Genomic DNA, 25,087 nt, shown 5'->3' with positions numbered 1-25,087 from the left:
AGATTCCATCTAATTCAAACGTTGGGACTACCTATTCTCCGAGTTAAGGAGGCTCACAATGCTCTTAGACAATATGGAACCTACCCTTGTATTGAGTGGTGGAGTACACGCTTCCCACAAGTGTGTAACTGGCTTCAACCAAGTTTTGTCTCTTTTCAAAGCCCCACATCATAAGGAGAGAGAAGGGAGATTGGCAAAACTTGGCACACAACCACTCAGACTCTTCAAGGACTTTTTTACCCCACCCTCTTTGATGTATACCCCCCACCACGGTACACGAGGGAGCTATCTACATTACATGACCTGCCATCAACCTCTCTCAGCTATTGTATACTTTAGTCAATCAACTTGTGCACGTCTAGTGCTTTCATTCTAGTTTTGTCATTTGGGTTTTTCCTTTTTTTTTTGGAGTTGAGAGAGGAGATTTCACATTTGTAGATTGAGTTTGGCCTCTAGAAGACACTAATGAAATATATCTCTCTCTCTCTCATCTAAGCTTTCAACATTTGAACTAGCCCCTTGTTCACCTTTAGGTAACTCCAATTTTAGCAACTTGATCCAACAATCAAGACTCCGTGGGATCGACAATCCCTAATCTCAACCATAGATCCCCAGGTGAGAGAGAGCGAGAGGTGTACATAGGTTTGGACTCTCGTGTAACTTCTCTCTCACGTTCCAAAGTGATTCGAGCACAATATTCTTGACCACTCGTGCATTAGATTCTTCAGCCTCCTGGTTACATTACACGCAGCGCTCTCTCTCTCTCTCTCTCTCTCAGGCGCGCATACACGCACCCTTCATCGGCCCAGTATGTCCGTAGGAGTCCTTGCCTTGCAGGGCTCCTACAACGAGCATGTAGCAAGTAAGTTTCTGCGTACTTTGATTTCTTCCAGCAAGCTTCTCTGGGGCGCAGAGCTGAACTGAACTGACACCAGTTTTTTGGATGTAGCTTTAAAGCGGCTTGGTGTAGAAGCAATCGAAGTAAGGAAGCCAGAACAACTTGAAGGGCTTTCTGCTCTGATTATTCCAGGAGGGGAGAGCACGACCATGGCTAAGCTTGCTGCTCAGTATAATCTTGTACATTGTCACCTTTTAAGATGTTTGAAGCGTTCGTTTTCCTAGGCTAGGTTTCTTGGTTATTGAAAGGTTACATCCTAGACATAAGCACTCATATAGTTAACAGTAAGCTAAATTTTTTGACAGCTTATAAAATGGATGGTCGATAGTCACTCGTAGGTAGTGGTCAAGGCAGTAAATTGATAACAATCATGCTGTTTGCGATGATCCTAGAGTACTTGCGTAGTCTTATGAGTATCATTAATACCTTGACCTAAGCCCGCCACTTTGAAATGTCTCATGAATGCTTGGAACTATGTCATGCCATGGTCATTGCTCAATGTGTTTCACTGGCCTTGAAACATGAATCTGAGACACGAATCAAATGTCTTTCCTCCGGACCTCATCTACAACTCCAAATCCTTGTCTACATGCAATTTAAATGACCGCTTCAAATCTGGAATTTAGTGCTGCCGGTAGACAACCTCGCTGTACTTTCAAAACCCGCACCAGATCCTCAGAAACTCGCTCCAGATGCAATGATACCAGATCTAACTTGCACAAAACAGAAAGCTTGATAGAATTAAGGTTGCATTTTGAGGGCCAGTGGTATCCTGGCCTCTCTTTTATAAACACTTGGCCCCAAAAGCCCTCAAAGAAGTTAAAAATAACTTATTATTATCACAATGTGCTAGACGCACGTTAAAGCATCTGATATCTTCATGTGGTGCACAAAAGCAACTGACTGTCACCCTGACTGTCATCCTGAAAGTAGCCCTCTTTGTTAGCATGCCACATCGGCACGTTCGTATTGCCATGTCAACAATCTTTCGTGTAGCTCTTTGACTTGCGGTGGGGTTGCATGTTTACTTGGGCGTCTAGTTCGGTTTCGATTTAGCCTTTACTTTGTCCGGTTCAGTCCGATGATGCCATGTCACTATTTTGTGGAAATCCCTCCCCCCCTCTTGCAAAAAAAAAAAAAAGTGTACTGAGTATGTGCTACTATGGTCCCTTTTAGAAGTATTCTTTTGTTACAGCTGGATGGTGTGGCATGACTATACTGGACCCAAAGAGTATTAACTAGAATCGACCAGCCATAAACCATAAAAGTCAATGATTTCAAAATTTGACGCCAAAAGTTAGGTGCCCAAGTGCCATTTCAACAGCCCGCACTTTGCAACCCAAATTTTACCGCAAATCACATAGCGTTTTGCGGGTGGCTACGGCTAGATTTTGGTCAGCTGCAAGAGTCGGTAGTTTTTGGATCACTTATTAGAAGCCAAAGGGTTTTTGACTAGCTTTTGGGAGCTTTAGGCATCAAAATTGACCACATGGAAAAAATTATAGCAGTTTTGCGCTCTGATTTGCGTGCCGATGGTGGCTCTCGAGCTCCCGCACCTGTAGGGTTACTTATCCTTTGATTTAAACAAGATTTCTTGCGAGAAATCTCTCTAAGACAGCCCGTTAGCGCGTGTACTTGCTTTGAATCAGTGATTAGTTGATTCGGTACCTGCGCAAGAGGCTCTTGCCTCGGAATCGAGCATAGAATCCCCACAACTCTACATAACAGATGAAAATCCCTTGAGCCCTTGAGCTGGACATCACGACTATGTATTCAAAAGGGGAAGAGATGCACGAGAGCGGAATCATTGTGCTACATAAGACAGAGGAGAAGGCAAGCTTTCCATTAAAGTTGTGATCACGTGCACCCACTACTCACACACTCAATAGTCACTTAATGAGCTCAAATTAGCCTCCACTCTCTTTCTCTCTCATATCGATTTTGGGCGCTCCACTTTCGTGATGTGTCTTGCAGATGACTCTCCAGCGACAAGTATCTAGTTTGTGATTTGGTTTATTTCCTAGTACCCACCAACTTATAAAGTCTTGTCGAGGGGCTTAATAAAAAGTTAAATGACTTTAATTGAGCCTAGCCGCTTCTTTACTAGTCAGATGTCAGTGCCGATCGGCCCAACCATCTCGTGGCTGCCTGGCCCTGACTCTTGTGGGTGAAACTCTTGGCCAACGGCCATTTCACACTGGCTATGCAATGCCTAAGCATTTGTGATTTCAAAAAGAAGGTCCCAAAATTTATAAAAAAAAAGCAAGGGAAGGAAATTAACAAATAAGGTTAGTGTTTGTCACGAGAGAGAGAGAGAGAGAGAGAGAGAGAGAGAGAGAGAGAGAGAGAGAGAGAGAGAGAGAGAGAGAGAGATTGAAATGTTATATTAAACGTCTTCAAAAGGCCAAAATGACATATGAGACCAAACTAATACAATCCTGGTGAATCTTATTCAATGTCCGTGTACAAAAATAAAACTGAAGTGAAGTAAAGTGAAAGACTAAAATCATCATTATTAACATCATCATCAGTGCCAAGGATTCTTGGCATTGGGCATTGTTCGAGAAAGTACATCGGTTGTTGAAGAGTGTCACAAGACGGGCACCACGTGCCAATAGAAAGAACAGACTGAACAAACTTTTAGTACTTCAATAACAACTGAACTGAGAGAGAGAGAGAGACGACACGCGACACCGAGTGGCAGAATTCCACCCCAGAGAGTATTGGCCCCAAACCTTGGCGCGTCGTATTTCTTTATATTGCATCAACACAGTACAAGCCGGTACTCCAGACTCTGCACCTTCTCCATGAAGCATGCTAGAGAATGAGCCCTAACCTCATATTTAAAGGCCCTTGGCTTGAAAAGCAGTTACAGTGAAAAGCCTTTAAAACTCAAAAGCTTCTGGTCCCAAAAGCTGCCAGCGTAATTACGGAAATCCATATAGCCTGCCACGTCATCAGCCAGGGTAACGTCTGGAACTTTCGTACAACTGCCACGTCATCAGCTTTGAGTGAGTGTGTGTGCATCCTGCTTTATTTTAATCCCTTTATGTCACTGGGGCCCCATCGGACGGGGTCCCCATAAGTTGGTAGGACTTCTTCTTCTTCTGCTACTTGTTCTTCTTAGGGTTTAGGCCCCTCGGCTGGCATCTGTAAGTTGGCTCCATTCTTTAGGCTTTGACACGTTAGCAGTTTGTGACAAAGAGCTTTGTCAATGGCCGCCTCTCTAAATAGTCATACTGGGCGTCTCCCATGCGCTAGAATAGTCCCGATCTTCTGATGGAGCCTCCGTTGTTAGATTTACACCACTTTGCTGCTACAGGTCTAGCGAACTTCCTTGTACGGCTAGTGTCTCCGGGCTTGCCACCCATAGCATAGGTTGTACCTTGTCCGGCCGCTTGAGTTTGGGGCCGGTCGCTTACTTGAGTTGGGCGCTCACCCTAGGCACTCATATATATGGGGTCAAGGCATTTTGTAACTAAGTCAGACTTTGTAAATAATTAATTTATTTACGAGAAAAGAATTATCTGATTAGTTGTGTGCACATCAGAAAAGATTTAGCAGTTCTGGGGCCCCAGGTGCGCCCAAGTTTGGGGCAGTGCACCTAAGGGAGACCCTGGCAGAAAATACCCTGAAGCCCTAGCGATTGGGAAATCGGGTTTTCAATGAAGGGGTAGATAGTAGCCTCAGATTTCAGGCTCAGAAAATTACGCGCGCTAGTGCAAGCACAGGAATGAGATGGGGTCCTTAGAATAATAACCCTAAGGCCTGAATCATTTTACGGCCTTAGGATAAGTCAGTTAAGGTATTTTTAAATTGTCTATGCTGGACCAAATGACCGGACAAGTGCGAACAAGTAATGCAAGAGCAGTGTCGGTACGACATTGCGCTGGGGAGCAGCTAACAATTTCATTAGTAGCATCTGTGTGTGCAGTTGTGAGTTGATTTGCACATTTCATTAATAGCCTAGGGATTTTTAAAAGTGAAAGTTGAAGGGTTTTTAAAGTTATTAAGTAAGTGTGCCATACCAATGCAAACTAACTCTCTCACTCTCACCCTCTCTCTCTTCCTAGCGCCCCCTCTCCCTGATGGCTATTTAGGAGGCCCTACTCCCCCATTTTCAGTGTTGGCAGTGCTCCTATCCCCCCTATTGTGAGTATGCCCTACGCATTGGAGCCCTCCATGGAAGCTTGAGAGTAGCCCCTTGTGACATATGTGGTGGCCTCGTGCTCCCATTGTCTAGAACAAGGGCTCTCATAGCCATAGCCAGCTTTTGGTGAGGTTTCATCGCGAGAAGTTGCAGCAGGCACTCTCTTCGTAGAGTGTGGTGGCTGTAAATTCCCTGTTTTCAGCCCTTAATCACCTCCTTTAGGTTGAATTTCAGCAAAATACATATAGAATCTAGTTCTTCTCTTCCTACACTACGCGTACACCAAGTTTCGTGCAATTCCATCGCGGAAAAGGTCTCTTTTTCGGCTCTTGAAGGTGCTCAGGTAACATTTTCAGGTTATGTGCAGAAAATTACAGCAAGCATTTGTGCGTGCATTTTGCGTGTTTCTCCCTTGTTTTTGTTGCAGGAATAATTATGCATAAAGGGACTCAGTTAGCGGAAGGTAGACTCTCATTTTTGAGAGCTTCCGTTGAGTGTTGTGGAAGATAGACTCTCGTTTTTGAGAGCTTCCCAAAAATCTCATAGCAGAGGGAAGATCCTCTCAGTATTCAGAGAGTAGCGTTTGCACTCTCTCAGTCAGAAGCAGAAAGAAAGAATAGAGGATGGGCTATTGCCCTGTTCTTGTGCTTGTAAAGATTCTCCCTTAGTAGTAAAGATATTCTCTTTATGGGGGGGGACCAGCCCATCTTCTGGTCCCCAATGAAATGTCAAGCTTTTCCTCTCTCTCTCTCTCTCTCTCTCCAATTCTCTTGAGTATTTGAAGTACAATTAAAAGTCAGTTTACGCTTCCGTATTTTTTTGTGACAGTGGTATCAGAGCAAGGTCATCTCTCTCTTCCTTAAGGGATTGACGACTCTTGGCAAACTGCAGAAATGGGAGGACGCGAGATAGAGTTCTCTCTCCTTCAACAGCAGATGGAAGAGTTGCAAAAAGCTCTCTCCCATCCAGAAGTCCAAAAGATTCTCCATACTCTTGAGAAAGGGAAGGAGAAAATGCCAATGGGGTCGGGAGAAATCCTGCAGAACCCAAAGGCGCCAGAACCAAGGAAAGATCCTTTGATTGGAACCTCCCGCATGCACGAGAGGCACAGGAAACCTCCAGAACGTCATGTGCAGTTTAACCCAAAGGTTCAAGAGCAGGATCCCCGTGATTCCCCTCAGTTCTCTTTGATGAAGGATCTGGATGACATCGTTGCTCCGGAAGACATGTTTCTTGACGATCTGTCGCAACAAGAAGTGCATTCAAGGGAAAAGACTCCTGTCCATAAGGAGTCTAAGCATAGAAAGAAGGAGCACCATACGAAGAAGCACCACAGGCAGAAAACATTCAAGTCGGGAGACAAAGATGTGAAATTCGACACCTACAATGGACGGCGTGACAATGACAAAGCCGCCAATTCGAAGTTGCATTTGCTGGGAATTTTAAAGAAAGATCCAAGCTTCGCCATGTTAGTATGTACTTGAAAGGCACCGCCAGCAGTTGGTGGTTAACCCTTATCCTAGAAGATCGCAAACCCCAAGATTGGACTGCTTTCAAGGAGGAGTTCTACGCACAGTTCCTTCCTCCAAACTATGAGGAAGAGGTAAAGAAAGAATGGGATCGACTTTCACAGTCGGAGAACGAAACTGTTCCACGCTGTGGATAGGTTTTGGGACGTTCTCTTGAAAGTCACTCCATTCAAGAAGATTGACGATTCGGAAAAGATGCGCAAGTTTGAAGCAAGATTGCATGAAGCCTTGCAAAAGGCTATGAAGCTTTACCCTCGAGGTAACTTGGAGATACTTATGGAATCAGCCCGCATAGCTGATGGAATACATGACAAGGGTACTCCCAGGAAGATGGAGCAAAGCACTTACCATGCTCTCCATGAGCAGCCTACCTCTTCTACTTCTTCTCAAAAGAAGAAAAGAACCGCCTCTGAAGCAGAAGCAAAGCCAAATCAGCCCAAGAAAGGGAGATATCTCTCTCCTGCTGAGTTGCGAACCTACATTAGTGAAGGAAGATGCTTCAAGTGCGGACAAGTTGGTCATATGAAGGGTGACTGTCCTACCAAACCTCCACAACCACCCTCTTCCAATGCAGTCCCAGATGTACAGGGAAATACAACCAAGGATGGAAAAGAAAGAGCTCTTCTCAAAGCTTGGGGTAGTATCAACAACCAACAGGCTCTTATTTTGTTTGACCGTGGCAGTACAAACAACTTCATCTCTACCAAGCTAGCTGATGACCTGAACTTACAGCCCAATCGTTTTGGAGTTTCTATTCAAGCACAATCTGCTTTCAAAAGGCAGAACTCAAACTCTACTCCAATCATAGGGAAGTTGAATCTAAAGGTCGACGACTACAAGGATCAAGAGTCTTTCTTACTAGCTTCACTTGAAGGATGCGATGTTATCTTAGGAATGCCTTGGCACTACAAGATGCATCCCATTCCGGACTATGTTCAGAAAACCTTATCCTTTGCTCATAAAGGAAAGGAGTATCTTGTACTTGCAGATGCAGGTGATTGGCGTATCCCTATCGCCAATCACATTGCCATCAAGAAAGAAATGAAAAAGTGTGTTTCAGTGTACTTGATTTTTGCAAGAGAGAGAGATGTGTCTGTTTCACAACTTTCTTCCTCTTTAGAGAAAAAAAGACTTAAGTTATTAGAAAGTTATAAAGATTGTTTTGCAGATGAACTTCCAAATGAACTCCCACCTTCGCGACCTGAGGATCATACAATTGATTTGATCCCAGGAAGTTCTCCTCCAAATCAGCCCCCTTATCGAGTTAGTCTAATGCAACAAGAGGAAATTCTCAAGCAGGTTAACGAACTTTTGGAGAAGGGCTTAATAAGGCCTAGTACTTCTCCATATTGTTCACCTGTCTTGCTAGTACAGAAAAAGGATGGCACATTCGGCATGTGCATAGACTATAGATCTCTAAACAAGATCACAATCAAGAATCGATTTCCAATCCTTCGGATTGACGACATTCTTGACAAGTTACAAGGAGCAAGTGTTTTTAGTCGTATAGACTTGAAGAGCGGTTATCATCAAATCCGCATAGCTCCTAAGGATGTGCATAAGACTTCATTTAGAACAACCTTCGGGTTGTATGAATTCTTAGTGATGCCTTTTGGACTCACTAATGCACCAGCCACATTCAACAGAATGATGGATAGAATCTTCCACTCATATAGAAGCTTCACAGGCGTTTTCTTTGATGACGTCTTAATCTTCTCCGAGACGGAAGACGAACACTATAAGCATCTCGCCTTAGTGTTTGAAGAATTACGCAAACAAAAATTATTTGTGAATGCTAAGAAGAGTGAGTTCTTTCTAAAAGAAATCCACTATTTGGGCCATATAGTATCTCACAATCAGGTGAGAATGGACCTTGATAAGATTTAAGCAGTTGTAGAATGGCCTACGCCAACTACAGTAGATGATGTACGAAGTTTCCTTGGCCTCTGTTCTTATTATCGGTGTTTCATTCGAGCTTTTGCCGCGATAGCAAGTCCCCTCCATGACCTGACAAAGAAGCGGATTCCATTCCATTGGGGGTCTGGACAAAAACAAGCTTTCGAAAAGCTTAAGTATCAGTATCTACTCAGTCACGGACCTGTTCTCACCGTCCCTTATCTTCGCAAACCTTTCGAGGTATACTGCGATGCATCTGGAGATTGTGTAGGAGCAGTTTTGAACCAAGAGGGTCACGCAATAGCATATGAAAGTCGGCGCCTTAAAGATGCAGAGTTGCATGTCTCCATATACGAGAAAGAGCTAATGGCAGTAATTCATGCTCTCTCCATTTGGAAACACTATCTATTAGGAGCTGATTTTATTATCAAGACAGATCATCAAAGTCTTCGCTACTTTCTCACACAGAGAAAGTTATCAGAAAAGCAGATGAGATGGGCCAACTTTCTTTCAATGTTCCATTTTCAGATTTTACATACTTCTGGAACGAAGAATGCAGTTGCAGATGCTCTCTCTAGGCGTCCAAAAGATCAATGCACTAACAACAATTTATCATGAGGAACTAGAATCTCTCAGCGAGATGTATCCTCAAGATCCAGACTTCGCCACAATTTGGGCAGATCTTCAAGCTGGTCACTCAAGGCCACCTTATTCCATTAGGGATAATACGCTCTATCGTCAACAAGCAATATGCATAGCTCAGCACTTACGACAGAAGGTGATGGATGAAGCCTACAATTCTCCTTATGCCGGGCATCGGGGAATTGCTTCCACCACTAGTGCCCTTGAAAGGTATTTATTTTGGCCAACACTCCGTGCGGACATTGAAAAACATGTACGTGAGTGTTTAGTCTGCCAAAAAGTAAAATATGACAGACATAAAGTTTATGGCAAGCTTCAGCCGCTCCCTGTGCCTAACACGCCATAGGAAAGTATTGCCATGGATTTTATTACGGATCTTCCTAGATCCAAGAATGGAAATGATGCAATCTGGACTATAGTAGACAAATTCAGTAAGCAAGCACATTTTCTTCCAGTAAAGAAGACGATCAAAACTGATCACATGGCTAGAATATTTCTAGCTCAGATTTTTAAACACCATGGATTGCCAAAGACTATTGTCAGTGACAGAGATCCCCGCATGACTCGTCTATTTTGGCAGGCATTGTTCGAAAACTTGGGAACTAAGCTTGATTTTTCATCAGCTTATCATCCTCAAACAAATGGTCAAAGCGAAATCGCTAATGCCACTATTTTAGATCTCCTCAAGTGCTATGTTTCGGAACGACAATCCGAATGGGAACAATACTTACCAATAGTTGAGTTTGTGTATAATAATACCATACATTCCTCAACTGGTAAAGCTCCCTTCGAAATTATTTATGGGAAGCCACTCTTACTTCCTATTATGGTGACCAAAGAAAACATCTTCGCCGCAGATGAATTTGTGCGCAATATTGATATTGCCCATCAACAATTAAAGCAAGCGATTCTTCGTACTCGAGCAACAGAAGAGAAAAGCAAACAAGCACAAAAGGAATCTCAATCTAGAAAAAGGACAATATGTCCTGCTTCGGTTTGAGAAAGCTAGATTGAAAAAGCGAGTCGGAAAAGGGAAAGTTGTCAAACTTTTCCATAGATTTTACGGCCCTTTCAAAATTACAGATAAAGTCAATGACGTGACTTTCAGATTGGATTTGCCTTCTAACTGGCGCATCCATAATGCTTTTCATGTCAGTCTCCTCCGACTGTATGTTGGACCTCCTCCAGTGGCGCCAGTACACGAAGATTCTCCAGAAGTCGAAGAGACTGAGAAACTCCTTCAACCTGAACAGATAATACACCACTCGGAGAGACAACTCAAGTCGGGGAGTCTACGTCGAAAGTATTTAGTCAAGTTCAAGAATTACACTCCTTTAGATGCAAAGTGGATGACTGAGTCCGATCTTAAGGACTACCCAGATATCTTGCACAGTTATGTTGACGCTCTACAATTGAGGTCAACTGTAGAGAACCAAGAGGGATGTAACTAAGTCAGACTTTGTAAATAATTAATTTATTTACGAGAAAAGAATTATCTAATTAGTTGTGTGCACATCAGAAAAGATTTAGCAGTTCTGGGGCCTCAGGTGCGCCCAAGTTTGGGGCAGTGCACCTCAGGGAGACCCTAGCAGAAAATACCCTGAAGCCCTAGCGATTGGGAAATCAGGGGTCCTCAATGAAGGGGTAGATAGTAGCCTTAGATTTCAGGCTCAGAAAATTACGCGCTCTAGTGCAAGCACAGGAATGAGATGGGGTCCTTAGAATAATAACCCTAAGGCCTGAATCATTTTACGGCCTTAGGATAAGTCAGTTAAGGTATTTTTAAATTGTCTATGCCTGACCAAATGACCGGACAAGTGCGAATAGGTAATGCAAGAGCAATGTCGGTAGGGCATTGCGCTGGGGAGCAGCTAACAATTTCATTAGTAGCATCTGTGTGTGCAGTTGTGAGTTGATTTGCACATTTCATTAATAGCCTAGGGATTTTTAAAAGTGAAAGTTGAAGGGTTTTTAAAGTTATTAAGTAAGTGTGCCATACCAATGCAAACTAACTCTCTCACTCTCACCCTCTCTCTCTTCCTAGCACCCCCTCTCCCTGATGGCTATTTAGGAGGCCCTACTCCCCCATTTTCAGTGTTGGCAGTGCTCCTACCCCCCCTATTGTGAGTATGCCCTACGCATTGGAGCCCTCCATGGAAGCTTGAGAGCAGCCCCTTGTGACATATGTGGTGGCCTCGTGCTCCCATTGTCTAGAACAAGGGCTCTCATAGCCATAGACAGCTTTTGGTGAGGTTTCACCGCGAGAAGTTGCAGCAGGCACTCTCTTCGTAGAGTGTGGTGGCTGTAAATTCCCTGTTTTCAGCCCTTAATCACCTCCTTTAGGTTGAATTTCAGCAAAATACATATAGAATCTAGTTCTTCTCTACCTACACTACGCGTACACCAAGTTTCGTGTAATTCCATCGCGGAAAAGGTCTCTTTTTCGGCTCTTGAAGGTGCTCAGGTAACATTTTCAGATTATGTGCAGAAAATTACAGCAATCATTTGTGCGTGCATTTTGCGTGTTTCTCCCTTGTTTTTGTTGCAGGAATAATTATGCATAAAGGGACTAAGTTAGCGGAAGGTAGACTCTCGTTTTTGAGAGCTTCCGTTGAGTTTTGTGGAAGATAGACTCTCGTTTTTGAGAGCTTCCCAAAAATCTCATAGCAGAGGGAAGATCCTATCAGTATTCAGAGAGTAGCGTTTGCACTCTCTTAGTCAGAAGCAGAAAGAAAGAATAGAGGACGGGCTATTGCCCTGTTCTTGTGCTTGTAAAGATTCTCCCTTAGTAATAAAGATATTCTCTTTATGGGGGGGGACCAGCCCATCTTCTGGTCCCCAATGAAATGTCAAGCTTTTCCTCTCTCTCTCTCTCTCTCTCTCTCTCCAATTCTCTTGAGTATTTGAAGTACAATTAAAAGTCAGTTTACGCTTCCGTATTTTTTTGTGACACATTTCATTATCATCTGAGCATTGTACGGGTCTTCTTGTTCTGGTAGTCATGGGGGGACTGATCACCCCCCCTCTTTCCTACACCGGTGGTTTGTGTTCTACCGTCTCTCTCTCTCTCTCTCTCTCTCTCTCCCCTCTCCTCTCACGCTTCCACACACGTTCACTCTCACATGATGTTAGACGCCAATCCACATGGTATCAGTCGCCAGCGTTGAGGACGCACCTTCAACAACGGGTACTCTACCCAAGGGATCAGCAACAGCCAGCGTTTCTGTAAAAGGAGCACAAATCTGCGAGATGCACCAGGCAAGCGATGGAAATCAGTGTTTTTTCTGTCGCGGAGGACCTCACCTCAACCTGCATTTTTGCATTTACACCTGGCATTTTTGCTTCTGGCTGCCAACGTTATTGTTTTTGGGCAATTTCGTCGTGGAAAACCTCCTCCTTCCATTAGCATTTTGGGGTGCATCAGCGTTTTTTGCAGCAGAGGGGGGGCAACGCTCAGCTTTGCTCCACCAGATCTTGCCTACGACACACGGCCTTCCGCTCCGGACCCTGTTGGGAGCGTACAAGCATGCTGATAATTGTTGGACGGTAGCGTCTTCATCACCTCGCAGTTGCGATTTTGGGTGGATAGCAGCCACATGGTTTGCGTTTTTCCCAGAGGATGAAGTTACCTCCTGCCAGGATACCATCCGGTGGTGGTCCGTGCGGTCTCTCGATGACTGCTGCAGTACACGATATCTTCGACATTGGCTTGATCATCTATGGGCGTACGATCCTTAGGAGATCTATTCATTGCAAGGAAAACGGAGAAGATACTGTGTGTTAAATGATGAATTTCAACTTGAACAAATTCATAGCTAGCGGAGATCTCATGAATGTGATACGAAGGGCGTCCTTGTGGTTTCTTTTCCTACTTTGCAGGGCAATCTTTAATTTGGTGGCTTGTCTGACCACAACCAAAAGAAGCTCCCTTTTTCATTGATAACATTCCTAGAATTCTTCTCCGCTTGGGCACCACGAGGAGTGGTGTCGAGAAGGTCTCGACTGGAACTTGGACTTTTGTTGGAATCGGGGCTGCCTTCTTTAAGTGCCCTCACCTGATTGGTAATTGTCACCAGGAGGTCGAGGTCTATTTTTCCTGTTGCCTTCCGTAAATAAGTACTAGATATTTTTATTTATTTATATTTATACTTGTTTTCTCCGGAACTTTTGAAAAGGTGCAAGTGGACATCGCGGCCGAATAGGTTTCTCACATCGGGAGTTTGGGTCGGTCAGTTTAGGATTGGTCGGGCCAGTTGGCACTGAATTCTGATGAGTATGGAAGCCTGTGTGCCCAAATGAAGTCTGGGCCACTCGGAAAGTCACTTACAACTTTATAAGTCAGTGGGAACTAGGGAATTAACTCAAAGGGGCAAAGTGGACACTTGGCAGAAGGAGAGCAGCCTGCAGGACACCTCAGCAAGAGGGGGCGCCCATTTTGAGGCTGGTTTTTGGTTCATTGACCTACAGTGTGTGTGTGTGAGTAGTGGGTGCAGGTCTATAGCTTTAATTGAAAGCTTGCCTTCTCCTCTGCCTCATGTAGTGCGATGACTTGCTCTCATGCATCTCTTTCTCCCCTTTGGCACATATGGTAATGCCCTACTAGTTGGGCTACTCAGATGAATATGTACAGTTCTGGGGGTTTATGCGCGTTTGCCAAGGCAAGAGCCTTTTGAACAAGAACCGGATTAGCTAATTGCTAATCCCCCATAGGTACGCACAGTTCCATCGCGAAAGATTGCGAGTTTGGAGAGTTTCTCGCATGAAAACTCGTCCAATTCATAGGGGAACTGTCCCATTGCGTGCACGAGCCCTTGGGACACGCGTAGACGTGCTCGCTCCGCTAAAAACGATTCGAAACAGGGAAGTATAGTCTGCTGTGTTTTTCTGCAGGTTTAGGGTTTTGCACCTAAACTCCAAGGGAACACCAGGGGAGCCTCGTGAGAGCCTTGGGATGTGTGTATAGGCTTTTGGGCACCCGGCAGTGAAAAACAGAGAATTACAGCCCGCTAAATTTCTGTGACAGCAGCTCACCAGAAAGCTTCCAGATAGCGAGGGAATCCGCCCTAGACAGGTACTTTTGACCTATAGGGGTTTTTGCGCTGTTATATTGCCGAAATCAGGTCGGAAACTTGCGTTTGCAGCCCTCGCTAGGTTTGAACAGCTTTGTGAAAGCTTGTACTAAATGGTCGGATCGTCTACGTTAAATTGAATAAAGAAATACCGAAAGGGGCGCCAGTCTTTGGGGCCTACAGGGTGTCGGTCTCGTGTGCGCAGTGACATTCTAGTCGCTGGACACATCTGTGCTCTCTTTCCTTCTCATTGCTATGTGTAAAGTTAACAGGTAATTGAAATAGTACCGCCCTCTACGTTGTACATGCCGATTATATGGTTCCATCGATGGGATAGTCACTTTTTCTTCAAAAATTACAACGTGGATTGTTGTGGGTGAAAGCAACACTGAGCTTGTCGTTATGGTAGAGAAGAGAGACCAAGTACCTGAAGAGGGATCTTCCTCACATGGCACAGAGAAAGTTCCTTCAACTCTTCAAGAGGAGGACAGGTTGTTTAGAGCTCAACTGCGTTGCTGCAAGGACATGTTTCGGCAGTTGACTAGCAAGCCAAGGATGTAGGAGTTCTTACAGGCTCCGACACAGGGGTTTGAGCCTCCTATACAGGGCATGATTGAGCCGTTGCAGGAAAAGGAGATTTCCAATGCGCAGAGGACTCACGATGCTCGAGGGAAAGCCCATGTGGTTGAGCAACTAGCAGTGTCCAATGATCCAAAGCAACTTGCTTTAGCCGGACAGGAACCGTTTGTGAATGGTCAAGGGAGTAATGAACAGGCTATGCGTCAGACCCTTCCATTACCTAATACTTATCCTGGTTATTTTGGAGGTGGTTCAGTGTTTCAAGCTATGGCTGGACCTTCCACAGGTTATATGTCAGGGAATGTGTTCGGGACAACCCTATGTACGCGAACATGGGTGTCCAACTAGGATTTCGGGGTGCCTATGGTCAATTTAGAGTGCCTGGAACACAATTTGGTATGGCTGGTTTTTCGCAGCCATACGCCCAAAATGCAGATATGACAGGTAAAATTGGTGATGCGAGTGCTGGAATGGGCAATCGTGGAGCACCACTTTTGCAAGCACCTGTTTATGACAACGTGGCTCCTTTGAGTCAACCTAAGGATTACAAGGAAGGTGGGCAAGGAGTGAAGTTTGAAACTTTCAAAGGAACTGAGGATCAATTGAAGGCTTTTGACCTTCATACAACAGTTCGATGCAACTTATGCTGGAGGAAACTTCACAGAGTCTTCGAAGATACGCAAGGCTGCCACTTTCTTGAAAGGGAATGTGCTTCAATGGTGGACCGCATTGTTGAACTAGGGCAAAGTCCCAACAACGTGGGTCCAATTCAAACAGCTTTTTGCGCTTGCATGACTGACAAACGCTTTTGAAGTGGATGTGATGACAGAATGGCACGAGTTGAATGCTAAACAGTGTGCGAATCTGGAAGAGTACAGTTTTGGGCCGCACTGTTGCCAATCACCTCTTACAGATTTGTGCCATTGTCAGAACAGATTGAGAAGTACTGTTGCGGATTGCCCAAGAAAATCAGGGCTACTGCACAAAGACTATTGTCATGAATATGTTTCAGTTGATTGAGAATGCAAGAGTGGCCAACAATCTGCTGAAGGGAGATTCCGATGGATTTAATAGCCACAAGAAAGGGTCCCAAGGCAAACAATTTTCAGCCAAGGGCAATGTTGCAGCAAAGCCTTCTGTGCCTCCCACAAACAAGCCCTCCAAGGAAGAAGCTGATACGTCCAAGAAGCAGTCTAAATCTTCTTTGGGACGAGGACAAGGACAAAAAAAGGCATTTTTCTGGTAAAACTTTTGAAGAAAGGAAAGCGCTTAGAGAGGCCAAGAAATGCTACATTTGGAAGAGGAAGGACACTTTGCAAATGAATGCCCACAGAAGAAGTCACAGGATAAGGATGACAAGTCAGACCATAAAGGGAAGAAGCCAAAGCCGAGTGCAGGACTTGTCCCAGATTTGGTTGGAGACCGGCCAAACATAGATGCCACAGAACTGTGCAGAGCTTGGGGCAAAGTTAGAGACCAGACAGTGTTGGTTTTCTTTGATCCAGGAGCCTGTGCAAATTTCATATCACCAGAATTGGCATCAAAATTGGGCATTCGTGCAGAGGAGGTGGGTATGACAGGGGAAGCAGGTTTGGCATGCCCAGGTCATTCAGAGCCTGTTACTCCCATTTTGGGGAAGCTTCGTCTGCACATTCAAAGCTATGTGGATGTGGAAGAAGTTCATATTATGCCACTTGAGGGTTGTGATGTCTTAGTGGGTATCCCATGGTGTTACAGGTTGCATGCTATGGTGGATACTTACAACAAAAAGACTACCCTTGTACATAGAGGAAAGACTCATGTCCTTGATGTAAAGCTTAAGGGCGAGTGTGTTTCAGTTGTTTCTGCTTCTACTATTTCATCTGTAATAAAGAATCATCTTTCTGTGTACTTGATTTTTGCGAAGAAGTACCTGAAGTTGTATCTAATTTGTCTACCTTAGATAAAGACATGTCAACTTTTTTGAGTGGTTTCAGTGATTGTTTTTCGGACTCTTTGCCAGGGGAGTTACCTCCTGAGAGACCTGAGGATCATACCATAGATCTTGTGCCAGGTTCTAGTCCACCGAATAGACCACCATACAGGGTTAGTGCAGCCCAACATAAAGAGATTATGAGTCGGGTCAACGAACTTTTAGAGAAGGGACTGATCCAGCTTAGTTCATCCCCTTTTTGTTCGCTTGTACTCCTAGTGCAGAAGAAGGATGGTTCATGGGGCATGTGCATTGACTATCGCGCCTTGAATAAGAATTCCATCAAGAACAGGTTCCCCATACCGAGAATAGATAACATTCTTGATCGGCTTGAGGGAGCGTCATTATTTACAAGGATAGACCTAAAGAGTGGCTACCATCAGATACGCATTAGGCCAGAAGATGTTCATAAGACTGCGTTCAGGACAACATTTGGTCTCTATGAGTTTCTTGTTATGCCATTTGGTCTTTTTAATAGAATGATGGACATAATTTTTAGACCACATAGAAACTTCATGGGTACCTTCTTTGATGATATGATTGTCTATTCAAAGTCCGAAGAGGAGCATAGGGATCACTTGACTGCAGTTTTCAATGAGTTACGTAAGAACAGGCTACTCATTTATGCGAAGAAGAGTGAATTCTTTTTGCAAGAGATCCACTTCCTTGGGCACATTGTTTCAAAGGATGGGGTATGCATGGATCCCGCCAAAGTGGAAACAATTAGGTCATGGCCAAACTTGAAGTCCGTACATGACATTCGAAGCTTTCTAGGCTTATGTTCCTACTACAGGAGGTTCATCCGAAATTTTGCTGAGATTGCTTCTCCACTCCATGCACTGCAAGGAAAAGGACTTATTTTCAAGTGGACAGTCAAGGAAATTTTAGCCTTCAAACACTTAAAAGAGAAGCTGACTTCAGATCCGGTAATCATTTCGCCAGATCTTTCGAAACCTTTTGTGGTTCAGTGTGATGCGTGTGGCCATAGTGTGGGTGCAATTCTAATGCAGAATGGCCGAGCAGTCGCATATGAGAGCCTAATTTTTTTGAAGATTGAAAGAAACTTGCAAGTCTATGAGAAAGAATTGTTGGAAGTAATTCATGCCCTCACTAGTTGGAAACAGTATTTGCTAGGGGCTGATTTTGTTGTCCAAACGGATCATCAAATCTTGCGATATTTTCTCACTCAGACGAAGTTGTCTGAGAAGCTATCTGAGAAGCACATGCTATGGGCAAACATCTTGTCAATGTTCCATTTTCAGATTGTGCATGTGCAAGGGAAAAAGAACGTGGTGGCTGATGCGTTGTCACGAAAGCCCCAAATTTTAGTAGTGTCAATACCGTACCATTGTGAACTAGACGAAATGAAGACACAATATGCTGAAGATTCAGATTTTGCAAGGATCTATGACCAGCTTGTTGATGGGCAACATCATGAGCACTATATGCTTAAGAATGACTTTCTCATGATGCATGGAAAGTTATGCATTACTAGACAATTACGGCCAAAGATTTTGATGGAAAGTCATGCTCCACCTTATGTTGGGCATTGTGGAATTGATGTGACAGTGAAAGGGGTCGAGGCATTTGTCTACTGGCCAGCTTTGCGTCAAGATGTTGACACATTTGTAAGATCATGCTTAGTTTGCCAATAAGTCAAATTTTTGACAGGCAAAAGCAACCGGGATTGTTGCAGCCATTGCCGATCCCTGATAGGCCATGGGAAAGCATAGCAATGGACTTTATCTTTGATCTTCCAAGAACACAAACAGGCAATGATGGGGTATTGACTACCATTTGTAGGTTCGGTAAGCAAGCCCATTTCATTCCTGTGAGGAAGAAGATAAAGTCAGAACACATGGTCAAGATATTCATGAGCAATATCTTTAAATATCACGGGATGCCTCAGTCAATTGTCAGTGACAGGGATTCACGAATGACGAGTCTTTTTTGGAAGGCATTGCTTGAGAATATGGGCACTACTGTAAAGTTCTCCTCTTTGTTTTATCCGCAAACTGATGGACAGTCAGAATAGGCAAATTCTACTGTCCTGGATCCGCTCAAATGTTATATGTCAGAGCACAAGGCAACTTGGGAACACCATATCCCATTGGTTGAATATGCTTACAATAACACTGTGCACACGTCAACAGGTAAGGCACCATTTGAGTTAGTGGAAGGAGGGAAGAAAGTCCCGCCCATTTTGCAGACTAAGGACAAGATATTTGAGGCAGACAAGTATGTACAAGATGTGGACGAAACATACAGGAAGATAAAGATTGCTCTTGAGAAGACTCAGGCTAAGCAAAAGAAAGCTGCTGATCGTCACCGTCGTGAACTTGTATTTTCACTAGGTGATTGGGTGCTTTTACGCTTTGAAAAGGCCAGGTTAAGGAAAAGGAAAGGCAAGGAACGTTTGTTTCCTAAGCTCAATATGCGATATTATGGTCCTTTTCAGATTTTGAAATAGATCAGCGATGTAGCTTACAGGTTGAAGCTACCAGAAGGCTGGAAAATACATAATTCTTTTCATGTTAGCCTTCTAAGACCCTTTGTTGGTGATGTGCCAGAGAATATGCTTGAAGAGGAACAACCCGGAGCGGAAGAATTGGATGAGATCCTTGTTCCTGAACAGATATTGGCACATAAGGAAAGGAAGGTTAGAGGAAAGGTTGCAAGACGCTTGGTGAAGTCCAAGAACTATCCATCTTTGGATGCCAAATGGATGGAAGAGTCTGAATTGGTTGATTCGCCTCAGCTATTGCAATTATATCTTGAAGCCTTTCAAATGGAACCCACAGTGACTTGATGTTGCTTTTTTGGAGCAAGGCAAGAGCATGATTCATGATGCTCAACAGAGTAGTTAAGCAATTGTATCTACTCTTTCCATACAGAATTTAGTTGGAGAAGTTTGTGCTTGAGAGTACACTAGAAGACTTCTATGCTTGATATATGTGTCGTAGCTAGGTTGGTGGGATTGTTTAATCGTCCAACGCTACATTTCCGGAAGCATGTATATCTTGGATTCCCATCATAGAATATATGTGATATCAGGAGATACCGCATGTATTATTGGCATGCAAGCGAGGTCGCTTGCAGTATTTCAAGGGTGGGTTGTGTCACCAAGAGGTGTATTTTTCCTGTTGCCTTCCGTAAATAAGTACTAGATATTTTTATTTTTTTTATTTTTACTTGTTTTCCCCGGAACCCTTGAAAAGGTGCAAGTGGACATTGCATGGCCAGTGTGAAACAGCTACTGCCTAATAGGTTTCTCACATCGAGAGTTTGGGTAGGTCAGTCTCGATTGGTCGGGCCAATTAGCAATGAATTCTGATGAGTATGGAAGCCTGTGTGCGCCAAATGAAGTCTGGGTCACTCGAAAAGTCACTTACAACTTTATAAGTCAGTGGGAACTAGGGAATTAACTCAAAGGGGCAAAGTGGACACTTGGCAGAAGGAGAGCAGCCTGCAGGACACCTCCGCAAGAGGGGCTGCCCATTTTGAGGATGGGGCTGGTTTTTGGTTCATTAAGTGACCTACAGTGTGTGTGTGAGTAGTGGGTGCAGGTCTACAGCTTTAATGGAAAGCTTGCCTTCTCCTCTGTCTCATGTAGCGCGATGACTTGCTCTCGTGCATCTCTTTCTCCCCTTTGGCACATATGGTAATGCCCCACTAGTTGGGCTACTCAGATGAATATATACAGTTCTGGGGGTTTATGCGCGTTTGCCAAGGCAAGAGCCTTTTGAACAAGAACCGGATTAGCTAATTGCTAATCCCTCACAGGTACGCACAGTTCCATCGCGAAAGATTGCGAGTTTGGAGAGTTTTCTTGCGTGAAAACTCCTCCAATTCACAGGGGAATTGTCCCATTGCGTGCGGGAGCCCTTGGGGCACACGTAGGCGTGTTCGCTCTGCTAAAAACGATCCGAAACAGGGAATTACAGCCTACTGTGTTTTTCTGCAGGTTTAGGGTTTTGCACCTAATCTGCAAGGGAACACCGGGGGAGCCTCGTGAGAGCCTTGGGATGCGTGTACAGGCCTTTGGGCACCCGACACTGAAAAACAGAGAATTACAGCTCGCTGAATTTCAGTGACAGCTCACCAAAAAGCTTCCAGATAGCGAGGGAATCTGCCCTAGACAAGTACTTTTGACCTATAGGGGTTTTTGCGTCGTTATGTTGCCGAAATCCAGTCGGAAACCTGCGTTTTCAGCCTTCGCCAGGTTTGGACAGCTTTGTGAAAGCTTGTACTAAGTGGTCGGATCGTCTACCATAAATTGAATAAGGAAGTATCGAAAGGGGCGCTAGTCTTTGGGGCCTACAGGGTGTCAGTCTCGTGTGCGCAGTGACATTCTAATCGCTGGACGCATCTGCGTTCTCTTTCCTTCTCAGTGCTCTGTGTAAAGTTAACAGGTAATTGAAATAGTACCGCCCTCTACGTTGTACAGGCCGGATATAGTAATTAATGGGCCTTTTCTTCTCATAGTTAAATCCATTTATCAAATGGAAGGTTTGGACTTTAGCTACAACATCCTCAACTTGAGTTGGGGTCTTAGCTTTGATGAGATCCCAACGATAATCCTCATGCAAGCCCAACAGGAGTCAACTTTGAAGAAGGAAAGGGCTTCCTTAAAGGTAGTGGTTCACGTTAGAGTCTTCATCAAAGACTGTAATTTGGAATAAGCTTCTAGAGGATCCATTTTTGCGAAATTCTTTTAAATTTAACACAAAAATCAGCCCACCTCATAGGCTTTTTTGTCATATTACACCACCAAGTGAAAGCCAGATATAGAGGAATCGTCAAAATCCTCCAATCATCTAGATCACCATGCAAGTCAAAATACGTTGTCCACTGATGCTAACTCTGTATTCTCTCTCTCTTCACCAGAGAAATGAGTAGTTTTGTAGAGAAAAGTTGTTGTGGGTCCACTCCGAGTATGCATATGACGCAACTTGCGTTTGTAGTTGCTAGGATCGTCTCTGAGTCTTAGAAAAGCGCTCATTTATCGACCGTGTGACAATTTCGAGAGCAACGACACGATAATGAATATTCTGTATAGGCCCCTCAAGAGACGAGAGACAAACGTTCATGAACATCTTTAGTTTCGAGAGCCGTTAAACGTTGATCCAAATTTTGCAATGTAGGCATGATCCATTGATAAAGTGCATGTGTAGACGAAAGTTGTGTGTAACCTGGAGTAGCCTCATGCTGTGAGTGCAAAAAGAGAGGAGTCCATCTCTAAAAGTTGATAAGAAAAAACCAAACTTGCTTTGAAAGACGGTCTTTTTGAAAGCTTTCGCATCATGAAAAGCTGAATTTTTTTTTATGGCAGCGTCAGCAGAAACGTCCGAAAGATTGCAGGTGATGGCGGGAGGGCAATCAGGAGTGAGTAGAGGAGGCTTGGGAGAGAGGCCGGAGAACTTGAAATGAGAAGTTCTGAGAGTTTTTTAGCTCTCTCAAGTGGTTTCTTAATGTTTGCAAGGTTCACATTAATATGGCCAGATTTTAAGAGTTTGGCCAACCGCAAATTTTGAACATTAAGTTTATTGATTTCTTACCAAAGAGGTTCGTGGAAGATAAATCGAATGAGCGTTGAGAGGGAAAGTGTCGAGATGAATGTGCTAGGTGTGGGCACATGTGGGCTCTAGGAGATTCAATTGCCCGCGCTTTCTTTGGTTAGATGACCTCTGCCAGCGCCAACCACGCCATAATTCCTCTCTCTCCCCCTCTCTATTGAGTTGAAAGAGTTTTTGACAAGGAGGCCGACCCTAAAGAAGACCGGCTCTTTCCTTGGTGATGACCTTACTCTTTCACAACTTGCTCACATGAAGGAAGTCATGCCGGAAATTAGGGCAAAAAGCGAGAAGAGGAAGATGACCTCTATAGAGATGGGAGGGTGGTGATTGTAGAGTGACGCTCTACATGATCGGGTGAGACCTATGGGACCAAACTTAAGATAGCAACTTGGAATTGTAATGGGTCTCTTGGACTTGATGCGGGAACCTTTGAGAACAGCTTCAAAGACTGAGACGATAGTTTTCTATTCAAAGACTCACCAGGCCCCTCGTCAATTGAGGCCACATGTGATTGGGTACAGATGGGAGATAGCTTGTCGTACAGAGACGAGATCTGAGCACAAGGGTAGAGGATCAAGAGGAATAGCAATTTTATTCAAGGAGGAGTTACAACCACCTTTGCACATTGTTCGGAGAGATGACTAGGCTAGATACATGTAGGTGAGATTGAGGGTTGAGGCAGGTAGATTCCTTTACATTGCTCCCAGCACATCGGACTACGCCTCACCCAGAGGTGATCTCCATTCTCTGTGTTGGATGATGATGATGTATGGGATGGCGACATTATCTTTTTTGGGGATTTTCTCAATGCCAGGACGGTAATCACCAAACAATTTTCTATGATACCTTTGAGGAGATGCTAAGAGAGTTGGATGCCAATGACATGGGAGTTAACGATTGTTCACAAAATAAGGAGTATACAGAGTATGGGAGGTACCTGACGGAGATGGGGATTGTACATGGATTGGCCATCCGTTATTGCTCAGCCGAGCTTTATCTCTAGTATTCTGGACTCACAGTTGGACCTAGACCTATTGGTCATTTTGACGCTCACCATCTTCTTCCAGTTTAGTGTAGCACACATGCCATGGGTAGCAGCACCTACTCGATATACTTTTACCCTAGAGACAAACGCCTATGCACAGAGGAGCCGAGGCAGGCATACCTACGCTCTCAGCCTGAACAGAGGTGATGTTCTAGGAGCATGCCTTAGAACAATTGGTATGATGAGTACAGAGAGACGAGAGCCCGACTTAAGAGGGATGTACTCATCAGTCACAGATAGTTCACGGTTTCCTTCTGGCGCCTTTGGTGCGACAGAAGAAGCGGGCATTGCTGGCTCGACTAGAGCAGGTTTTATACCAATTATTTTTGAGCCAAGACCTTGGTGAGGCATGGAGATTCTTTCATAGCCACTCTCCCGGTCACAAAGTGACGACGTGGCATGACCTAAAGGACGGACTCTGGACAGAGAGGGGTCAAATCCCTAGGGAAAGATGCAGAATCCGATGGGGCCTAAGGGACACACGGATTAAAAATTGCATGGAAGGCTGATGACATGGCAGCTATATGGACGTCCTCGTTTTATGCTGCTAATGTGGCAGGCCGTACGCAAATCGCGCTGGCAGCTCTAGCGCTAGCTTTTGGGCCCAGATGCTTTTAGTCTTGAAGCTTTTCATGTACATTGCTTTTGGAAGGCCGAGGGCCTATAAAATCATTGCCATGGCTTCAATCTTGTGAGAGTGCGCGTGTGCGGAAGCGTGAGAGAGGAGAGAGATAGTAGACCACAAACACAAGATATAGTGAAGAGGAGGGGGCGATCAGCCCCCCACGACTACCATCAACCACAAGACCTGTCAGTACATTAGATGATGAAAGTGGGTACCCCCCTGGCCCCATAAATAGGTGCCCAAGGGGAAGTAGGGCAATGCCTAGAAAATTCCCCCACGACCCAACAAGAAATAAATGAAATATGAGGGCGCCCCGACAAGGTTGGTGGCCAGCCGGACAGTGCAATCTAAATGCATATGCAAAGGGTGGGCAGTCCAAAGGCACACTACCCGTGCAAGCATGCCCTAGACTTGTGAAGCAGTAGAGTGGTGTAAGTCTAACACCCCCTCTCAGCACCTGATGCTGAACAAACTGCATGAAGCCGAAGATGTGAGGCAAATGATGAAGATGTCTGCTGCAATGTCCATTGAAGGACAATTCTCCGGTGAACTCCGCGAGTGTAGCAACAGTCTGGGGTGTCACGACCGCCAAGAAATCTCCATGGTAAAGTGCCTTCACGAGCAGTGTAGCAAACTGTTGTACTCCGCCGATACAGGGTGAAAATACTACACGAAGGTTCCGAACAGAGTGTGAAAACAACCCCTTGTCGTAAAAGAAGTGCCAATAGACTTGCAAGTGTCCTACCCATTAGGATCTTTGGTGTCTGTAGTCAAACTGTCTGGAGAAAATGGGGAGGCCCAAGAACTGTCATGAGAATGACCGGAAGCTTGTGAATGCATGAACCTGCAACCGAGTGTGGCTTGGTGGCTAAGCTGTGTAAAACTTCAGGAAGGCCAGATGTAGCAATCTGCGCCGTAAACATCCTCTGAAACAAGGAAAGCCAGACTAAGCAGTCTGCACTGTAGAAGCTACCGTAAGTTGCAGCAGTCATCGATAGACCGCATGGACCACCACCGGATGGTGTCCTGACAGTAGGTAGGGTAATCCAAGATGAGGGGAAAGCCAAAATCAACAGTCTGCGCTATGAAGGGCCTTTGAGAAGAGG

The 25,087-nt window shown here is 44.6% G+C and overlaps 1 protein-coding gene across 1 annotated transcript in view; it reads left to right on the top strand.

Annotated features, from left to right (window-relative positions):
* Positions 1–685: 685 nt before the first annotated feature.
* Positions 686–25,087, top strand: part of PDX2 (pyridoxine biosynthesis 2) — a 70,997-nt gene continuing 46,595 nt past the window's right edge. Inside the window, exons 1-2 of the mRNA XM_086502608.1 lie at positions 686–862; positions 950–1,077. Coding sequence (XP_086358734.1) covers positions 811–862; positions 950–1,077 — 180 coding nt within the window. The 5' untranslated portion in view covers positions 686–810. The remainder of the gene's footprint in view (positions 863–949; positions 1,078–25,087) is intronic.

Source organism: Adiantum capillus-veneris, chromosome 27 (genome assembly GCF_014529385.1).
Source record: "Adiantum capillus-veneris isolate H3 chromosome 27, ASM1452938v2, whole genome shotgun sequence".
Classification (NCBI taxonomy): Eukaryota; Viridiplantae; Streptophyta; class Polypodiopsida; order Polypodiales; family Pteridaceae; genus Adiantum; species Adiantum capillus-veneris.
Note: the sequence above shows the minus strand (reverse complement) of the source record. Positions and strands in the feature narration are given on the sequence as shown.